Here is a 16,395-nt window from a genome sequence, read left to right as displayed (position 1 = left end):
GTGAGGTGAGTTAATATATATAATGCTTTGAATAAGGACATTGTTTTCAAGGTTATGCTTAAAGTACAGTTTTTTATGTACTTTCAAATCAATCAGTTTTCCATTAACCTAGTACGTTTACTGCTTGAAAATGGCTTTACCGCCAATTACAAAAGTGTTACCGTGATAACGCATGGGGCGGTAAAATGTCGCGTTCCAACCGTGTAGCTGCCGCGCGGTGTATGATACAATGTTAAATGGAGCGACGTACGAAGCCCTGGCCGCGTGCGGCACCAGCAGCTGGTTGCTGCGTTACACATCCTTCCGTAGTGTTTAATGAGATCCAACACATGGGAAAGAAAACTCACACGGCACATGAATTGTTTCATTTGTTATTAAAACACCTTACAGAGAAAAATTATTGATCTTAAAAAATTTAGTATATTTATTTTTACAAGAAACCAAGGAGGAAATAGCTAAAATTACCCCCCCCCAAAAAAAAACTTTTATATAAGAATATATATATTTATATTTTTAATAAAATGTTTTAATGCGTGAAATTAACTACTTTGGTGAGAGATGATTAATAGTATACATTATAACTTTTATTATGTAGGTCATAAAATGTAAAATATGCATATATAAGTTTATTCCACGTGTAGGTAGCATGGTGCTGCCGGGGATTACAACATACAGTTCCAGTACTAAATACAATAAAAATATAATTACTATAAATTTCAAGTTTATATATTTTTGAAATAAATATTAATGTGGAGGTTGCATGTAATATCACTACTAGAAATTATTGATCAAAAATGAAACTTCTTTTACTAGTCATCCGTTTATAGTGTCATTGGGCGACATGACATTTACATTGTTCGGCACAGATGAAATTGAGGGGCATCACTAGTATTAGTATGCATGAAAGTGGAATTGGGGAACAAGGATATAAAGGGTTGATCGTGGACTTCGTGGATTGTTACTTTCTTGTGCTCTACTACGAACAGCGTGCAGATTTATATTTTATTATGGGTAGAGACTGAAATACCATTATAACCAAGTCTGCAATATTTACTTTACACTTCTGCTAGGTACATTTTCACGAAAGGGTTTGTTCCCGGTCAGAATGGAAAGTGTACGGGCTGGGCAGTGTGACCAGAGTTACACTGAAGATTAGGGCCAAAAGGCACTGGGTTGGCGTTTTTCTCATTCACTATACGGGTGTGATTTCTTTTTTCTCTCAATTTATAACAATTTATTGAAACCGTATAAGGTAGAACTTTGTTACTTTCTGTTACAATAGGGGTATTAAAGCCAATTTGAAGCTATTCTTGGAACCAATTCATATCAAGATTTTTTTTTTTTTTCGCTTTCTAATACGCTTTTATCTAACACATTTAGAGTTCTAAATGAAGTAATGGAAGTGTTATAGAAGTCTATGTCCGTCCGTCAGTTCGTTAGTTGACAGGTATCAGCAAATGCGGTAATAGATAACAAAAATACATTTTCTGCAATGAATGCAGCATCCCAAAAATATTTCCTATCTCTTCCGTTATCTGTACTGAAACCGGAAGTGATAAAACGTGCTACCACTTCCGGTTTCAACATTGATCTTCAGAGAGCGTTTAGGAAGAAAGGTGTTTAAGATTTACCTCTGACCTTATCCGTCTATTGCAGCCAGAAACCTACAGGTAAAGAAAGAAAAAAAAGTGAGTTTCGTTTGACAGTGCGAAACTACGGGAATTCAATACTCAAGCTTAAAGTAGTACATCCATAATTACTGATTGCAATAGATTAATAAGCTCAGAGATAGAACCTGTTCCTCGGACGCTGAATCCATATCAAAAAGACATTACTCGCTTTGTCTTACTGGTTTTGATCTATGGTGATAAAGCTTGAAATCAAAAATCGTTATTTTGAACCAATTCTGGATTAAATACATGCTTAAGGGAAGAGAGAAACTATTCTTCGAAAGATGAGAAAAAAAAAAAAAAAAAAACACACACATCTCGATACCTTTAACCGTTTCTACTTTATGGAAATCAGTTTTCAAACTGAAACTAGTAGTAAATTTCAATCACTTCGGTTTTGGTTGAGTGTTGCGGGTTGTGATGGCCTGCTCCCTTGAGACTCTGAATCGATTACAGAAAACTGCTTGTCCTACTATTACCATTTTTGTTCTATGGCGATAAGTGTTGAAACTGAAAATGGTTAATTTGAACCACTTCTGGTTTAAATAGATGGTTAATAGAAGATGGAATCTATTGTTGGGAGAATGAACTGGTTGCAGAAAACCGCATCTCGATATATCTCACCGTTTCTGCTCTGTTCAAATCAGTATTGTAAACGGAAGTAATATTAAATTCGAACCATTTTTGGTTTTGATAGAAGTTTCAGGATAGTCATAGTACGTTACCTTGAGACTCTGAATCGTTTGCAAACATCTGCTTCTCGCTGTTGTAACGAATTCTATTAATATGTAGTGTTTTACTTCTTCTTAAGTACTTCTTTCGTTACATTTATAGCCGACAGTTCGAATGTTAATCAGTCACCACTACAAGAACTAGTGATGGCACAAACATGAAATTAAAATAATCACATACACATCACAATTACCTTTTATTATTCTTCAAAATCTCCATTAATTTATTCTCAGTTGTCATAGCAATTCGAAACAAAAATCTATTCGTAATTACTGCCTCTACGATTAATCATTAATTATATAAAATCAACATTTTCTTCTTTTTAACAACAGATTGTGCACTTTTAAACATCTTTGCCCACAATAGTTACAAGCAAAATGGAAGTAATTCACATGAAAATAATGCACAGATATACAATATCGTTGTACTGTCTATGGCGAGAAATGTTGAAACTGGAATTGACTTATTTGAACCACTTCCGATTTGAATAGAGAGTTAACGGAGGAGATGGAACCTACTCTTGGGACGCTGAATCGATTGAAAAAAAAAAAAAAAATAATAATCTCGACTTCTCTTACCGTTTTTGTTCCGATTCTTGTCGACAGACGGACATACAGACAAACCTGTTGTATAAGACTTCCAATACTTATGCATACTCGTATCATAGTTTGGAAGTCTAATGAAGGTACTCACCGAAGCACCCGTATGAAAATTCGACATACGTTTCAACGACCAGTTATCATCTTCCTCAGTGCGCGCTCCTTAAGAAATCTTGCTGCTTGTAGAACTACATATTCTGATTAGTTTCGTCCATTGTACAAATGGTGTTACGGTTCTTTTATTCTGCCACTAAATTTCCATGTCAGTTAAAACATGCCTGTAAACCAATAGTCGTCAAACTTACGAAACTTCTGAGCTACCGTACCGTTTTTAAGTCCTACTGTGAGCTACCAAGCAAAAAGAACTACCTACCTTTTTTTTTCTTCTTTCGTTAATCTTATATTTGCCTGTTGGCGATCACTGGTGTAAACCATATTTGTGTGAAGTTCTAGCTTGTTAATACTATTTCACTGGATATAAAAAACCGGTACGAATATCCCACTGAGTAGTTACTTCTTAAACCTGTGTGTTTTTTCTTTTATATATATATATATATATATATATATATATATATATATATATACCTGTACTTCAATGTTCTTGTCAATTTAATGGAAGGCTAAAACGCGTATATCTGTGGCCTGCACACTTAACACCACTTCACTTGATACAAACAACCGGTATGTATATTTCACTGAATCACTTGGAAGAATCTTCTTGAATCTGAATTGATTTTCCTTCTTACCGGCACTCAACTTAAAATTGAGATAGTGACGGCAAAATGTATATCAGAGTATGAGGAAACTAATCATGATCTGTAATTCTACGAGCGGAGTGATTTCTTAAGGAGTACATACTATACATACTGAAGAAGACAAGTTGTCATTGAAATGTGTGCGTTGAATTTGCATATGGGTGCTTTGATTAATACATTTTTAATTAATTGATATGCATTGTATAATAATTCAGTAATTTCACAGGTGTTACTTGTTAGTATCTCAAAAATTTTTATTGTAAAGGTAAAACTAAAATCATAGACAGTGGTTGAAATAGTTTTAAACGTGACTTATAATTCTTATAATAGGATCATAGGTATCTATGAAATGCTACCGAAACTATTGACGCATGAGATGTATATTCTGGCATTTAAGATTTGTTACGTTTACAAAACCTGAATATTTTTCATTTCCTCATATATTGGCTAAATTTAAAGTATATTGTGACTCATATTTTACTGCTTAAGGATCTTCACTACAGCGAAATTAAACTACCGCTAATTTTAGAGTTTTTCTGTAATATCTTCAAAAGAAATAAATATATTTGAAAAGCAGAAACGTAGTGAACTAGACAATATTAGTTTTTATATGATACCGTTATCACAACTCATCTGTCTGCTTTCGATTTTCAACTATCGATAGATTAAGCATTTTTTGCGGGTTCTGTAAATAGCAGCATACCAAAAGCAAATAGGTGAATCGTGGTAAAGGTATCACATGCAAAATTGTATTGTCTAGTTCACTACGTTTCTGCTTTTCGAATATTTTTATTTGTTCTGAAGATTTTACAGAAAAACTAAAATTAGCGGTAGTTTAATTGCGCTGTAGTGAAGATTCTTAAGAAGTGCTATAGCATGAAATTTTTAACGTTGCTGGATTTGTATTATAATTTATTTTTAAATATTTATTTTTGTAATATTCAGCGAGTAGTTTTTTTGCTTTTTCAGGTTCAGGGGCTTGATGATGAAACGGGGCGTGTTATTTTGAAGTTGACTTTAAGCGGAGAAGTAGTGTCACTGAACGAAATTGCTGTTGTTGTTGTCTCGAAATCAGAATACTCCAAAAATGCTAAAGTACTAAGTAAGTATTTTCATAAAATTGTACTGAAATGTTTTTATCACAGAAATTATTTATCTTGTACATAGATTTCAAATGATGGTATTTTAATTCTTTGTACATTGGACTCATGGAGTTTTCACATTCATTGCTGTTTGAGCCGTTTTTTCTTCTTTCTTCCTTTTTTTCTCCTCTAATGAAGATAAATAGATGCTTTCTTCCAAGTAACTAGTTACACCTTATATACATTGCTCACAAACTATTTGGAATATAATGAAGAAACCAGTGAAATGACTGCGCCCAAAGCCAAGTTCCGTGTACGACACAATATTAGAGAAACATACTAACTGAAAATGTACATTGTTCGTCACAATGTAAACAATAATAAATTACTTTTATGGTCTTTCCGGTGATCACTGCCACTTTTGTCTTAGAGACAGTGTGTGACCCCTTCCTATCCTACTTGTGTGATTATATGACCCCTTGCTTTTTGGTATCCCTATAATATATGCGTGTAAATTATCCTTCGCATACAGCCCCTTCTTTTTTGTAACATCACAAATGAGGTTCTGAAGTTTTAATGGAGATTCTGAAAAAGTCCCATCACATTAAATCCAGTTGATGTCCAGTGAATTTGTTGGGTAGTTCATATTGACACGAACTATATCTAGTGCCCTTTATTGCTTAACGCTCCTTGTTTGCTATAGCACAGTGTCCCGATATTCCAAACTTTTTGTGGTATGAATATATATTTTGTAGTGTTTAACTAATTGTTGACATACCTTTGTACTTTTTCTCGTCTCATCTAGCCAATTGAATATGAAACATGAACATTTTTGTTAATGATTAATGTACCCTGTTGGTATAGTTGTTGTTTTAGTGAAGAGGTTATATGTTTTAAAATAATAATAGTAATAAAATCGTAAATGAATATTGTTGTATAACTAAGATTAAGCTTATAGTAATACATTGGCGTGGGAGACCCGGGTTCGATTCCCGGCGGGAGCTCATGTGGTTCAAATTCCACGTTATAATCAGTTGGTCCCGTCTCGTATAGCTTCGCTGCTGAAAGGGACGTTAAATTCAAAATCAACTCAACTCATTAATATAATGCAAAATTAAAATCTTTCTTTTGTACCCAACCCAGATTTCGTTTTTAGGATTTGATTTTCATAATTCGATCCTCTCTGTGGCCATGCACTCGTGCTTGTAAAACGTAAATGTAAGCTGGAATATTACCGGAACCTATACACTTTGGACATGTGCCTAATAATATAAATAAATCCGGTGATTTTCAGTGTATAATTCTGTATTAAGACCAATCAACGTGGAAAACAATAAGAAATGATGTGCATCCATATCGGAAAGCAAATAACATTTTTCAATCTTTCTTCCCAGTTACACAAGTTTTACTCTTCCTTTATTAATCCTTCGGTTTCTGCTTTCCTACCCATCTTCTTCCACTAAACTCTTACCTACTTACAGCCTAGTATCTCTATCATATGACTTTATTCAACATGACATCTGCCTGAAAGCTTATCAGCCTTTTCTATTTTGCTTTTGTCCCCACTTCCCCATCTCATCTGATCGAGGGTTTTAGCTAAAGAGCGCATGGTGTGTTTTTTAGAGTTATTATGAGAAGTCAAAAAGTAAAGGGACTTTCGCGATTTCTCGCACTAGGATTTGGTAACACTGTTACTATCCAGCGCTGAATTAGTGTCGTCTGTAACACTTCTATGCAGCGTGTCACTCCCTTTCCGTTAGTTGTCGTTGGAGTGTAGCAGACCGTAAAGCATGGCAGCTCAATTGTCGATCTGCACCAAGGAGGAAATGATGGCAGTGGTTCGCTTTTTGCTTAGGGAAGGTGTTAAACCTGCGGAAATTATTCGTCGAATGCAAGCGCATTATGGTGCAGCTGTTTATCGCGAAGCATAACGCTCAAAGGTTGCACATCTCTTGTAAATATTTGGCCCGTTATCGTTGCGAGGGAGATGGATTTTTACAGCAAATCGTTACTGTAGTTGAAACTTGGGTACATCATCACGAACTGGAAAGTAAGGCTGCGAGCATGGTTTGGAAACACACATCATCACCAGAAGTTAAGAAATTTTAGTATCAGCCACCAACTAGTCATTGATGCAGTGTAAAATTGGTTACAGTTGCAACTGAAAAACTATTTTTCGATGAAATCAAAAAACGTGTGAAACGTTGGAAAAGTGCGTTGAAGTGCAGGGAGATTATACAGAAAAATAATGTATGTTTCAGTTTTCTATCATTAGATTAAGTGTACCTTTTCTCAAATAGTGAAATTGTGACTTTTTGGCTTCTCCTCCTATGTTTTTACTTAATTTTCTACTAGTTCATTATACAGTGAAACCTGTCTATGTTGGCCACCATCGGTTCCATCGAAAAGTGGCCAACTTAGACAGGAGGCCAACTTACAGAAAACAAGTGTGATTGGTGTATTTTTAGAATAGCATTTCTAGTATTACTTGATTGTGAAATTTTAATGAGCAGTGGCACGACAGCTACTTATAAATAATGCAAATAGAGTAATCATAAAAATATACAGTACTAGAAAATATTACTATAGTATGTTTAATATATGTGCATACCTTTCTCTTCCTGAAAACTAGTCTGGTACATTGGATTATTCGGATTGAAAACACAATAACACAAACAACCATAAAATAGAAGCGTTTGTATGCAGTTTATTGAAATTGATATTATGAGTTATTCAGATTGAAAACAAGAAAAGCTAAGTTATAAATTGAGAAATTCATATGCAATTTATATGGCTTCTTTTCAGTTATTACTGAATGGTGGTTCATTCTAGATGTATTTGTTTTATTCTTTTTGGCAGATATCCACATTCTAATATTGTAGTTAACTACCTCTTGTTAATGAGCTAGAAGTGTTTCCCTCAGAGCAAAAGATGTTTTGAGAAAATTTTAAGGGAATTCATATCTCAAAAACGCTATCTTTTGACAAGCCGACAGGTGCCAATAGTTGACTCCCACTGATGAGAGAAGCTGATATAGCTAATGGTTTTACCAAAACAGACAGGGTAAACAAATACCGTACGTACAACCATTTCCTGAATTCCTGTACGTGTTTTTTCTTATTCACATCTTCCTTCACCCTTTTATCAGGGTAGTCTTCTGGCCATTGACTTCCAAGAGCAAATCGCGCGAATCTATGCTTCTTTTCTCCAGTCACAAATACAGAACATCTGCCTCTCATATGGGAATACGAAAGAGTTAAGAAAAATAACAAAACGTATTCGCGTGGCCAAGATACGCAGGTAAATTTATCATTATCATCATTGGATAAACATTGCTTCAGTGTGGCCAACTTCCAAGATAGACAGGTGGCCAACTTATAGAGTAGTAAGTAACGAATGTCTTATGGGAAAATGCAGGTTCAACACGAACTAGGCCAAGATAAGCAGGTGGCCAAATTGACATATATAAAATATTTCAAAATCGATACGTTTTGTAACTTTCCGGATATAGCAGATATGCATACAGTTCTACAGAGTTGTATGATGAGATAGTAATCTAGTAAGAAGCTATTAATTTAATTTTAATTATTGTTTACAACAGTTAAGTTAGTCACCTTTTCCAAGCCATATATTATTAGGCTGTTTGTAAAATTCTTCTGAATTTCAAAATCTCATATAGTTGCAGCGGTATTCATATTTTCATACAGTGTTGAAACAGGGAGCTTGAAGTAAAAATTGTCTTTTGAATTTCAATATTACAGACAACGTAAAGTTTGAAGCCTACACTCAAATGAAAAGGAAACTAGAAGAGGTACCTGAGATAAACGTTCAGCATGAGAATGGAATCGTTTTAAATGGAGACACCGTTGATAATCGCCATAGTGACAGTTCTCGTGAAGCTCCTTCAGAAGGTACAAAAGCGGATGATGGTCGTCCAGACAAAGGCGTGAAAAGCAGTGACTACAGTAGCAATAGTGATATTGACAAGTCATCGACGACGAATAATGAAGCCTCTTTACCCGAAATCAAGAACAAAAAGAAACGTACAAACCACTACAATCGTTCTCAGGAATCTTCTGCTGGGTGAGTGATCTAATTGTATACAGAGGTAGAGCAACTTGAGTCTTTTATAGTTGGTTGTTCTGTACAATTGTGGAATGAGTTTTTTAAAATTAAAATATTTGGTATTTACGTAATTATCTAGAAAAGCAAACACGTACTGAAAGGACAAACTCTAACCACTGAGCTTTCGAGCTGATATTCCTCATCGATAAAACGTATAAAACAGTAGAAAATAATATTATAGTAATGAAAGCTATCATGTAAAGATGGATAAGGCATCATGTGGTATTTTGGATTCATTGTAACAGATGAGTAACACGGGCGCTTTGTATTAAATACCCCCCCCCCCAAAAAAAAAGCCCTGTCGGATTTTGCCACCACAAAGCAAAAAGAGATAATATGCAGTAAAATGTAGCTGGAAAACCAGAAATAGTCCCCACCAACAGTAATAACTAGTCTTCAATGCTTGGTCAGACCATTGGTTCCATAGGAATAGAAGAGCTCTTTCGTGACTAAGCGGTTAGCGTACGCACCTTTGGAGTGGGAGAGCTGGGTTCATTTCCGGCGAGAGCTCATGTGGTTCGAATTGCATTGTTATGTTGTAAGTCTACGTCTCATATAGCCTCGCTGCTGGAAGGGACTCTAATCTCAAAGTAAAATAAAATCAAACCACGGGAATAGAACTCAGCGGAGCGCGAACCAAAGAAGTGGTCCAGTGCATAGACTCCCTTTGTCGAATGTTCAAAACAAGTCACCTCAATAATTTTCTAACGATTACAACAAACGATAATCCGACAGAGACATGTCCGGAAATATAGGAGTACATTAACGTTTCCTAAGCAAGTCGAATAAGCATAATGTCTGATCTTCGTAACATGTGGTTTTGCGTCCTCCTGAAGCAGGGAATACCTCTGCTGTTCACTGCCACTACCTACGTGGTTTTCAATATTTTATGCACATGTTCGAATTGCTGTGAGTACATAGGTACATTGATTGTCTGAACAGCTGGTGCAGTTTGTGATGCACGGTACTCGACCAGTGCACCAAGCACAGAACGTAACCTTCTGTTGGTGCAGTGGCGGTATTGATTGTGAATGGGTACATGTGGTGCCTTTCTAGTTATGATTAGTTATGAAACCACCGTGAGGTACTACTATCATTGCACATTGGCACTCTGTCCAGAAACAGATTCTTCTTTGACGAGACATACACACGCACAAAAGTTTGTGTCGCTTTCTTAGCTGTAATCGTCATGTGGGGTCCATTGTCCCGCTATATACCAAGTGGAGAAGATGTTAGCGAATGGTTTCTGCGCTGAATGCTTCTCCCAACGCCTTACATGTTTGGCCTTTATATACCTCAATAACAGCTTAGAGTGCCTCGTCTTATGTTCTGAGGACGTTCCGTACGTGGTGCGTCCTGGAGGGATTCACTGCCTTTGTTGAATTTGTTGTACTGTCCACGCATTTACAACATTCATGCCAAATGCTTACCATATTTTTCTTCCGTTTCGTTATTGTTTGTTCTCAGTTTAAATCTTGTAAATTATTCAGGCCCATATAACGCTGCTTGGGGTTCTCTTGTTTAATGTACTCTCACTGGCATCCTCATTTAACTGCAGAGGGAACATTCGCTTACATATCGCCCCCAGAAAGCAGAAAGGTGCTAAGCGCCACTTTCCTTGATTTCCAACTAAGTGCATATCCTGACTACCCATTTAATGTTTAATGTTGTGCAGAAAGGAGACAATATGAAAGGTCTGCAGTGAAAACTGAATTGTAGAAGAAAGAAAGAATCGGAATTAATTAGTGTTTCATTCGTTTTTTTATGGTCTCCTGAGAAATTTGTATTTTGGTGCTTAGCACCTTTCTGCTTTCTGGGGATGATATATCACAGAAACGAAATGTGTAGAGCACGTGCAGTTAAACTCCTCTGAATGACTATTCCTTAATTTGACTACCCCTCATCACAACCAATTTTCACTGAAAAAAAAATATATATATATTTTCATAACAGCAATGTTTAAAACCCCCCTATGTGTCCTGACCACATCTCCTTTATGACCGTTGAACACCACTTATTGTTAGAAAATATATTACCGTCTTTAAGAGGACCATTTTACGTTATCTATTGACGAATATAATCGTCAAAATTGAACATTTATTTATTGATTGATTTATTTTTCCAGAGGTTCCGTAGAACAAAGTAATGATACAGAGGACGAGTCAGATCTGTGGGTGTGTCGAAATTTACGTGTTAAGTGCATTGATCGTAAATTTAAGAATGGAAAGTATTACTTACAAAAGGTAAGTATAGATTTTCGTAGTTTAAGCTCAGTGAATCATATCCTTCTGAGTTTTTGTGGGAGATCGTTGTTCAAATTCTGCCAGCGTGCAGGTTTTTTTTTTTTTTTTTTTTTTTTTTTTTTCATTACCACATTGATTATAAACCAATAATGATTGTAAGCCAACCCTTTCCCCCAGAAAACCAAACACGAAAATTAGATAAATAAATTAAAAAAAAAAAAAAAAAAAAAACGAGTGTAGTGAGCTGCAGTAATTTGATTCGATTCAGTTGGCATTTGTTTATATGTCCGTCCGTCTGTTCTTCGATAGCTCTTGTACAATTTATCCAGTTTTAATGAAACTTTTATGTGCCTTCCTTCCACGTGCAGAAATAACCTTATTGTTTGGGATTGCAGTCCATCAAGAATAAGGGGGTAAAATCACTTCGTCGCCACGTTCCAAGGTTGCATATACACACCATCAAATTGATAATGTGGAAAGAATTTGTAGCATAGAAATTTAGATATTGATGATGATACAGTTGATCTGTGAGTTTATTTATGAATTTTCAATGAAACAAGTGTTATATTGCATAGTTTATATCGCAATTGATATTTACTGTTACAATTAAGGTAATTAAATGTATTGACTACTTCTGTTTCCATGAGCACTAAACTAGTGATGCTGTACAATATAGAAGCTTTGAGTCCACTTTAGCTCTAACCCATTTATAAATGAAAGATACCAAAGATACTTTTGATTTCAATAAATGTCTCTCGTGGGCTTTGTATGATCCCCCTTCCCCCCCCAAAAAAGTACGACATTTCGATGTATTTTATCAATAGTAAACATTAAAACGAAACAATATTTAGAATTTTTCTTTTATTGCAGTTGCATAACAATAATAATAAACTATAAAAAATCACAAAAGAAACATTCATAAACGTATATTTAAAAAAAATGTTGCTTTTATAGTATAATCTCTTTGAATAAGGGGAATAGGTCTGAATATAATACGAGTAATATACAGGAGTGAAACGTGATAACCCACAAACGTGTGTTCATAACGATTTTACGAACACACACTTTTACGAAAAATTTTAGTTTTTCTGGTTTAAACCAGTGTTTTTGAAAAAAAAAATAAAATAAAAAAAATAACAGCCAACCCTGAGTAGAAGTGTTGACATGTTTCAAAAAATAAAACAACATATTCTATGAGTTACATATTCCAACACAACACAGTTGTATACACAGGTTGTATATCTCTCAGGCGTTTGTTTCATGCCCAAATGATAATGAAAAACGAAGGATAACCATTTCTCCAGGCTAAGATGAATCTTTATTGTTTGGAGTGTTTTGCTCAATGAACATCATATATCACTGATATTATAATTAATAGTGTATGTAATGTATTTGCTTATTACATAATACGTTCAAGAAGAAAGAAAACACTGATCATACATACATTAGAAACTCCAAACGGAAGTAGGTTCAAATCTTACAAACTTTGCGAAACATTGAAAACAATAGTCGAAAAAATCTCCCCTTTATGGTACCCCTTGTCGATTTTTATCAAGACGCCCTTCACTTGGGACATGCACAAATGTTGAGAAATGACAACTAGATTCGTGCTCATATGTGAATGATGCGCTGTGTAGAGAGCGCAGGTTCAGCTAGTACAATAAGTAAGAAAATATAAATTTATTTCGGTAATTAAGAATTTAAATCAGTTGTCCATTTAATAAAAATTGGGAAATCTTTTGGACATTTGTTGTATTATTACTAATAAAGCATTTCAATAAAGATATAGCAAAATTTTAGTAGGAAATTAATATATATATATATATATATATGTTAATTCGAACTAATGGTAGACGGGAATTAAAATGTTTTATGAATCTGTTATATCAGTGGATATTGAAATAAGCACACATTTTGAAGTTAGGGATAGCATTTGTCTCCCGTTGAAAGGTAAGCCGTAGAAATTAATTTATGTTTATGGAATGCCTTAAATGTAATAAAAATTTCTGGGTAGATAAAGAATATGGCGTTACTGTATACATTTTTTTCACATTACTTTTCTTGATTTCAGTACGTGCGTTAATATATTCTAAATAGTTCTTTTGTTGGTGCATGCGCAAATAATTGCTTAGAGATATGTATAGTATGTTTGCAGGTTCTTATGCCTCCGATTTTAAACTTTTTCAGTAGAATGAAATTGATTTTTAAAGTACATAGTAGGTGTTTTGTTGGAATTTACAGACGTATAGTTTTACAGTTATTTGAAGAAGAGGGGATTGCTGACTTCAGCAATGTAGAGCATCACTAGTTTATTTATTTAAAAAAAAAATCTGTATTTACAGCTATAACGGTTATGCCTTCTTAAGTTAACCTACACCGAGGAGTGCAACGTCACTTATAGAATACGATAGTTGAAGGTACTAAGAGTCGATTATGCTCAATTACTCACAGATCAATATCTTCAATATCTTTATCTATCTATCTAACAGGGTGTATTTGTGCAAACTTTAAACATTGGGGGTGGGGGATTTTAGTACCTTATCTTGATGGATTCCAACGCCAAACGATAGAGTTACTTCTGCAAGTAGAGGGAAGACGCATACCAAGTTTCATCAAAATTGTATCAGTTGTATGAGACCTATCGTGGAATGGACACACAAATGTCAATGGAGTGGAATGATAGTAGCTTCGCTAAGGCTCCCTTATGTTAGTTTGGTGTATTATCATTGGCAAACGCAAATTTATAATAGGGATCCCACTAGAAATGTATTATATATACACATCGCATTTCGACATAATACACTTCTAGACCTTTCAAACGTATTATATAGGTGATATTGCATTCTTCGATACAGGTTAACATTAGAAGGGCATAACCGTTGTAGCTAAAGACAGCATTTTATGATTTAAAAAAAAAAAAAGTGAGTAAAGTACTCGCGCCAACCTGTGCTAGCTGTTAAAAGGAGACGTATTATTTATTATGGTGCAGATTTACAGTGGGGTTCCATTAGAAACTTATAAAGCATCCTTGCCTTTTTGACATAGACAACTCTTAGTATCTTAAAAAATAATTTTGTTTATGACACACTATTCCTCGGTGCAGGTTAACTTTAAGAGGGCATAACTGTTATAGGTATAAATACAGCGTTTTATATAGCACATCAACCTGTGCAAGATTACTACAAACAAGATTTATATATATACATATATATATCTTGGTTCAATGTAGGGGGAAGCTGTTGGGTGTGCAGGGTAGCGCGTGAATTCAGTAGTATTGACAGCACTACATGAGACGTAGACCTACAGTTTAGGGCTGAATCGGAAAATCACCTGTTCGGTTCAAATGTCAGTGCTCTCCCACCAGGGACCACGTCCATCAAAGGCACACGCTAACCACTTAACCAGCGTGCTGCGTGAATATTTGATTTTGATGTAATGTGGTGCCTATATTTTTTTGTTGCATTCTAATGGTTTCCAGTGCGTGCGTCTAAAATCAATCGAACATAATGGACTGACTTTAACTACCTATTCTCCCTCCCCTCTTCCTTGCTCATCCTGAAAAAGATTACGCGATAATTTGTACAGATTATTGCGTTTTGATATATTATAGTGCATATACCGTTTAAGGCTTTCATACAATCTTTACTGCTTAGAGTTCAAACCTGTGAATTGTGTGAGTGAATTAAGTCCCCTTTTTCCTCTCGATTTGAAGTCTGTTTCAGAATAATTTTAGTTTAAAAATTTTGATTTTTAAAATTAAGAATTCTGTTGGTTTGGATTCAAAATGGTGAGGGGTAAGTTGATGATAACATTTAATATAATAATAATAATAATAATAATAATAACGTAGTTCTACAGTGCACACCATCACTAGGTAATGAAGCATACAAAGCATAAGAAATAAATTTTCTGCCATTTCATTGTTCATCATCGGATGATTCAGGTTCATAATCATGTATTTCTTTGTCACTGTCTTCGTGCAGAACGTTGTTTTCTGTGCTGTCAAACGCATTCGGAAACGAACGCTTTTTAAACGTATACTCGACGAGCCTTTCAAAATCCGTTATAATTAGAAGAAAATCCTTTGACTTGACAACACCAAGTCTACACTAGGACGAAAACTTACCTGTAGTCACTTATGGTATACATTTTTGAAACTCTTTTCTATTGCATCAATAAAGGGTGTTGTTTTTCTTACCTCCTGCGTTAACAATTCAAAGCCAAGTGATCTTTTTAACCAAGAATTAAGTAAATAACAATAATAATAATAATAAAGTGCTTACAATGGAGTAACTACGGTACACAGTCCTATTGTCGTAGTTGTGACAAACACGGTTATGATAAACCCGGTGGCTTTTATTGGGCAAAATTGTTTTTTATTTAATTTTGTAGGTATACATTTAAAGCCATATTCTTACTTAAAATACCATTTAAGCATTCACATTTTAGTGTAAACATAAAGCTATGGAATTCCTTTGTCGCACTAATTCTGCTGAGTCATCCGCGTTTCGTGGGATACACTTTGCACCAATGACATTCGCTTATGTTTTGATTTCTAAAAAGTAGGCAGTTTTGTAGAGTAATAGAGGTAGGTAGTTGTGTACACATATATAGAATAGGAGTAAAAATCCTCTATTACTCTCAGAATTCAAATTCTTGGGCTATCCGTTCTGACTGAAAACTCCTTTAGTTTCCCCTCAAAACACGCCAGGCAAACACTGGGATAGCAACTCAAGATCAGGAGCCGAAATGAAAAAAAAGGCTTTATTAAATGTGCTTTTGAGCTCCTCCGTGGCTAAGCGGTTAGCGTACGCTCCTTTGACGTGAGACACACTGGATCGATTTCTGGTGGGAGCTCATATCGTTCGGATCCTAAGGTAAGCTGTAGGTCTACGACTCATATTGGCTTGCTGCTGACAGGGACGCTAAATTCAAATCAAATTAAATTAACCTTTTTGTTTTAAATCTCATTTCCAGTTTGCCAATTTGCTTTCTTACCGTAGGTTTTACGATTAAAGATCCTTTGTAATATAACATAATTGTAATATAGTACGTCACACACTCCAGCAGATACCAAAAAAAAAAAAAAACGAGTGTCCCCCTACCTTCTTTTTAATTCAGCTTTTTTTGTGTGTGTGTATGTGTATGTATGTATGTAATTATCCAAGTTTAGTGTTGGAAAAATAGAG

The 16,395-nt window shown here is 35.0% G+C and overlaps 1 protein-coding gene across 1 annotated transcript in view; it reads left to right on the top strand.

Moving 5' to 3' along the window:
- LOC145688033 (G-patch domain and KOW motifs-containing protein-like) overlaps nucleotides 1–16,395 on the top strand; it is a gene marked incomplete in the record, with an annotated part of 51,165 nt that overhangs the window by 29,118 nt on the left and 5,652 nt on the right. The window contains 3 exon segments of the mRNA XM_081761721.1: nucleotides 4,726–4,858; nucleotides 8,600–8,921; nucleotides 11,089–11,206. Of these exon segments, the coding sequence (XP_081617847.1) occupies nucleotides 4,726–4,858; nucleotides 8,600–8,921; nucleotides 11,089–11,206 (573 nt within the window).

Source organism: Thermobia domestica, chromosome 6, assembly GCF_964235325.1.
Source record: "Thermobia domestica chromosome 6, izTheDome1.hap1.1, whole genome shotgun sequence".
Classification (NCBI taxonomy): domain Eukaryota; kingdom Metazoa; phylum Arthropoda; class Insecta; order Zygentoma; family Lepismatidae; genus Thermobia; species Thermobia domestica.
Note: the sequence above shows the minus strand (reverse complement) of the source record. Positions and strands in the feature narration are given on the sequence as shown.